Here is a 6000-nt window from a genome sequence, read left to right as displayed (position 1 = left end):
TTTGCATTGAATGCATTTTGATAGTATACCTAATTATAGAACTTTAAACAGCTCCATTTACTTCTGACTAAAAGACATCATTCCACCCTATTACTTAGTCCTTTACTTGGGTAATTTTGACGCATTCATTAGCAGAATCAGAAACCAGAGTTCTTGTGATAAACATTTACATTTTTAAAATTGAAAATACAGTTTAAATAATTGATTCTACTTCTGATATCACAGCTGTAATTCTTAAATCTATTGACATAAGGAAACAACCCTCCAGTGATCATTGAAGCCTATTAATTTTGAGACCAAGCCATCAGGATGTCAAAATTTGTTGGGAACCAATGAGATTTCATTGACTACATGGATATCATTTGATGCTTTGGTAACTTGTAAATGAGGAGTAAAGCAACAAGTAGCTATCATGCAGAGTTATGGTACTATCAGCCAAGATCTGAAAGCCAAGTAAAACTTCAGAGAATACTCCACAGATCAATGGACAAGAAATTTTGAGATGATATTGTTTCTGTTTGTGAAGTCAGGCCATTTGAAGAGTAATTTAAGTTGTCAATACTCAGAGTGTTTCCAAATCAGTTTTTCATTGTATTCCTTCTGAAACTATATGTTGATAATTAATGCATGAGGAATTCCACAATTTGGGACATTTACTGAATGCTTGCTGCATATCTTTAATACGGATGACTATTTGGGATGAATTTTCTTTATCTTCTCTCAACAGAAGAGCCAAAACTAAGGTATCACTACTATTTAAATCAAAACATAGAATATGGGTCTCAACCAATGATCACAAGTGAAAACCATTATCGGAAAAAGACAAATGTTGGTTTGTTTCTGGGGAACAGATCCAACCGTTGTGGGCACCATGGTCCCATTATGTTTGTGTGTCCAGAACAAGGGTTGTTTCAACTTTTATGGACTTTTTCACTCATGCTATATCTGGCTTCAGATAATGAAAGGCACCTGTAATGGAAGTAAAAGAAACTTAGGAATGCTTCTTGTGACAACATCGTTGCAAGGGGCCACGTCAAATGCAGGTACAATGTTGTCAGGGCTAATCATGACCTGCCAAAACTACAAGGGTTACTTTGTTTATATTAGGACAAGTTTGACAGTACCACATGGATCCAAGAACATTGTCCAAGATGATGCCTGATTTGGCCTTTCTCAGAACATGTGTTTTTAATAGTGACATTCCAGTGGTGCTTTATTTTTTGACAGACCTTGGCCTTAGGTTCTACATAAATGGCAAGCATATATTAGGTCCTGGCAATTAATCACATCAAGATGCTGCTGACAGCACTGAAGATAATTATATAGAGTGCTTTAACTCAGCCCTTCAACTAACTTAGTCTGTTAGAAATAGGCAGAAGTTCTTAAGTGCATGGCAATGCCTTTTCAGGATATTTTGTACTGGTTATCTAATGATCTAACTCAATTTATTGACTTTCCAGTGATCTCTTAAGACAAAATCTCATCTTGTCAAAATTAAGTTTTGTTTCATTTGCGCTATCTCTCCGTTTATTCAATAGTAACACTAACTGCAGCCACGGATTGTTTAACTTTATACTTATAGACAAAGGGAGCCTGAAGTGGAAAGATTTACTAATTAACGTTAATATTTCAATTGCAGCACCTTTACGACTTTTAGAAGTACAAAAATAATAGTGTGTACTAAAAAGTTTGGCATTTCACTGAGTACATAGAATAATATGTTCACATCAAATTCTTCATGCATTCTCTTGATAGATTTGTAGATCTGTCTATTTTAAATCATTTAGCAATTGTTCAAATATCATAGAATTTGATCTAATGCTTTTAATCAGTGTAATAAAAGTGTAGGCATTTTAGAGAGATTTTAATTCCATGTTAGGAGAAACTTGTATCAAAGTTCTAATAGGGCAGCCTATAGACAACTAAACAGTTAGTGTTCTTTATTCATTAATTAAAACTACATCCCAGCTAATATAAGAAATAAAGTACCATCTGTCTGCTTGCTCGTAAAACAGATGATTACAGCCATGAGATTAAGTATTTTCATAATAATAGGTTTTTGGCAGTCTAACAGAACTTGAAGGGAAAAAATGCTGATTGTAGCCTCGCCAGACTGTGGTAACATCCAACATGGAGACTGCTATCCAAATAATAGGGCAAGACATTGCATTTTCAGATATCAGAAATGCACAGTACAGAAAAACGTCACTTCTTCTTTTGTTCCTCAAATGAAATATAACATTAATCCTGTAATATATTTACATTAGTAATAGGCCCTCTTCTGATTGTAGTTCTTCGGAAGCAAATGTTGACCAAATGTACATTTTCTTTTTATTACATTTTGCATGCCCTGCTTGTGCATTTGGCTGGAATGTTGCACTAAGTGCCAAACCAAACTAAAGGAGCAATATATTTTGTCATTATTTATTTTAAACAAGACTAATAAAGTTGTGATGAATTTCACATTCATAATCAGAGTTTGTATACTGAGTCACACATTTTGATACAGATTGATGAAGGATGGGGCGGATATGCATTTTTATAGCTAAACGTATTGCTGAGGTTGACATGGCACTTACTTTGCCCATATTGTCCATACTGGTATCCTGCCACTGGATCCATGCTGTAACCTGAGGAACTGTAAGTTGATGGACAGTATGACTGGGAGGTGGGCAAGGTGTCAAGAGGTTTCATTGGGTCTAGCCGCTGACTACAGCTGGCAGAAACAGAAGTAGATGGTTCCAGACCTCCAGTTAGTGGTGATAGGGCGTAGTCAGTTTGTGGCTGATGTGGAACACCACCGGGATTTGCCAAGAGTCCCATGACCTGCAGAGATGCAAAGTCACACCATTACTAATATACTAAGACCATTTTTTAATTTTGAATGCATTTTTAAGATATTGTTTGAATAGTGTTTTCAGAGGTCTTTGCATTGATCATAAGCATTGGGGTTGTGATCCCAAAAGAATGTGGTCTCACTAAGCACTCCTTGTGAATTGAACAAATAGAGCATAAATTTTAATTACCGAGCAAACTACAGTAACAAAAAGATATGTTTCTCCAATCTATGTTAAATTTTTGGTCAATGGGAGTGAAATGAATAGGAGGAAATAATTTCTAAAATGGACAAACTGAGAAGTAAACATCTCTGTGGTAACATGTATTTACATTAAGACTGCATACCTCTGAAATAAACCCCTAAGGAATGGAACAAATTCAGTTAATTTAAAACATAATGTTAATGAAATCTTGGTTAAGCAAGAAGTGAAAGAACAACTATTTTGGGACCAGGACAAAGTCAATACGCTGGTCCTGATTTACCCCCATTCTCCAACTTCAAATTAGCCTCTTAAACTTTATACTGTCTCTGTGTTACAAGCATGACTTCCCTTCCTTGCCGACCACAATCAAGGCCTCCACAGGAAGCCAATTCTCTGTGCATTTGACATTGGAACCAATGAAATCAAGTCCCAAGTTCTAGATGTAATTTCATCCTAGTTAGCTGCTTCCCACCATCATTGGGTGTCTACTCTCAGGTACCGGTGTTGAGTACAAAGATTTCCTGACAGAGGGAGCAGGTCCAGATGTAACTTGTTATCCTGCCATTTCAGCCCAGTCCTCTTCCTACCTGCTGAAGCTAACCTAGAGGGTTATTGCAGTCTTCAGAGCCTCTGATGCCTTTCAAGTGGCTTCCATGTTCTGGTGATGATGCAGTGATACTATATCAACATTGCCTGAGATCCTCCTGGTCACGTTTGGACCCCCATTTCCTTACATTGGTGCTGTCAGGAGTCCATCACTGGTAGACAATTACTCTGACCCATAAAAATGGGCCATGACTATGGGCTCAGAGCAGCAGGTGAAATTCGACCTCAATTCTACAGAGGGAGATTCAGGAAAATTAGCCCTGGAAGTGTTGCACACCTGCTGGGATGCCATGGCAGTCCTATGGCCAGTTAACTGAATGACAGGAGGTTAAAGTTCCTAAGATAAATACCTTTGGATCAAGAGGAGGGAGATGTTGGCCAGAAAGAACTACAGTCTACAAGTTATTGGATTTGAATAAATCAAGAACAGGGGGAGCAGACAAATCAATTGTCTTTGTTTCCACCCATTTTGTGAACCTTGAATAATCTAATCAGAGCAATTGAATGTGGACACAAGGAGCTTCAGGCAATGACCTGCTAAACCTGAGACCATTCTCAGATGTGTAGCTATTTATTATGCAAATTGCCAGACGTATCGAAGAAGCAATCTGTAATTTTGTTAAACTCAGTGTCTGGATCACCTAATTTGACCGGTTTGGACAGTCAGAATTGAAAGATGCAAATGCACAAGGCTGGGTGGAAGAAATATAGAACAATGTTAGTTGTAGCCCTGGACTACAGCCAGTAAGGAGGTGATTCAGGTAAGTCAGGACCTTGAGCCAATGGGATGCAGATTCATCAGCTCAGCGGATGAGGAACATTCTAAGAGCCAGGAGCTGCAAATATGTAATGGCGATAACTCTCCAGGGACCAACCATCACAGAAGTAGAGGACCCCACGGACACATGGCAATCGGAGCCACGAGGAACGCCTGGCCAGTGTAGACTGCTTTCCCGGGTAATCCCTTTTCTCTTCATTGACTCTTCATGGAAGGTCAGGGAATTCTAGTGGGTGTGCACACAAGTAGCTTGTGAACCCACATGCTTTTTAGTTGAAACAATAAAGGTTAGTTGTCAGTAAATACAGATTCTCTCTGTGCCTCTCTTATTATTATTACAAGGGGTGATTCTTGTAATAGCCCAGACTAAGATATGCATCAATATAAAAAGAATGAGTCTTGTTCATACATGAAATTCCTCATATCCTCATGTGGAACATGCATTAATATGGAAACAGTCACATTTGAGTGAGACAGGTATCCAAGTCACTGTGCCAGAAGCGGGCACAAACACAAGGAAAGAACAAGAACAAGCAAACTGCTCCACCAATCTTGTCCATTTGACTTCTCCACATCAGAACCCTTAAACTCATCCCCTAACCCATCCACCATCCTCAGGTGACTAAAGCTAAGACAGAGTCTCTACTTTAGCCAGATTAATGTTTCAATACAGAATATCTCAGATATAATTTAATAAAGGTTACCCAAAGATATTTTTGAATTGCAGTTAAGAACAATTTCTGTCATTTAATTTACTGTCTTTGGAATGTTCATATTTTGCTTGAATATTTTGAAGTTTTAATTTATTAACACCACTCTTTGTTTCAGATATACAACACCAAAAGGAAAATAGTGGCGCCTGTTATTGCAAATTTCACTCAGTTGGTTCTTGTAAGGTTATAATGCATTATTTTTACACAAATATGTGCAATATCATCTTCCTCAAGTACAAAAATCAGCAATCCAAAATAAATTTTGTCTCAAATTATAACCAGATATTGAATATAATAGTGAAGAGCAATTTCTTGTCAAAGGCAATTTACGTCTCTGGTCTAATTTTGAGATCAAGTAACAGTGAAAAGGTGAAATTCTCACAAAAATAGTTTTAAATGGTAATTCTTTTTTTGTTATTGAAGGGACAATGCGACTTTTTCTCAAGAGGAATTTGATACATACTCAACTTAATATTTCTATAACTTAAGGCGTCATGGTATTCTATCAATTGTATAAACCTGCCCAGAGGCAAACTCTTAATATGTTTGGAGGAATGCCAGAGAAAAGATTGAATATTTTAAAGTTTCCTGTTTCTCAGAAGATATCAATGTTTGATCCTAAATGTCCATCACTGTAATTTATTAAGAGATAATTATTTTCTGGCAGTTATAGTAAAGGAAAAACCTGCCAGGAAAATAGGTAAGGAAAATAGATTCTGATGAAATTTTGCAACACAGTCTCCATTTGTAAGTCTGTTATTTCGATTCCTATACTGTAAATAAACAACTTTGCCTCTTGAGCATTCAGATGGCATATTGTAAATCAACATATTCAATATTTTAATCATATGTCTGGTTTCTA

General features: G+C 37.0%; 1 protein-coding gene across 3 annotated transcripts in view; it reads right to left on the bottom strand.

Moving 5' to 3' along the window:
* Positions 1–934: 934 nt before the first annotated feature.
* The window catches only part of pax3b (paired box 3b), a 102266-nt gene continuing 97200 nt past the window's right edge, over positions 935–6000 (bottom strand). For all 3 annotated transcript variants that reach the window (XM_072255490.1, XM_072255488.1, XM_072255489.1), the window contains 2 exons: positions 2580–2826; positions 935–969 (listed from right to left, as the gene is read on the bottom strand). In XM_072255490.1, coding sequence (XP_072111591.1) covers positions 935–969; positions 2580–2826 — 282 coding nt within the window. The remainder of the gene's footprint in view (positions 970–2579; positions 2827–6000) is intronic.

This window comes from Mobula birostris, chromosome 4, assembly GCF_030028105.1.
Source record: "Mobula birostris isolate sMobBir1 chromosome 4, sMobBir1.hap1, whole genome shotgun sequence".
Lineage (NCBI taxonomy): Eukaryota > Metazoa > Chordata > Chondrichthyes > Myliobatiformes > Myliobatidae > Mobula > Mobula birostris.
Note: the sequence above shows the minus strand (reverse complement) of the source record. Positions and strands in the feature narration are given on the sequence as shown.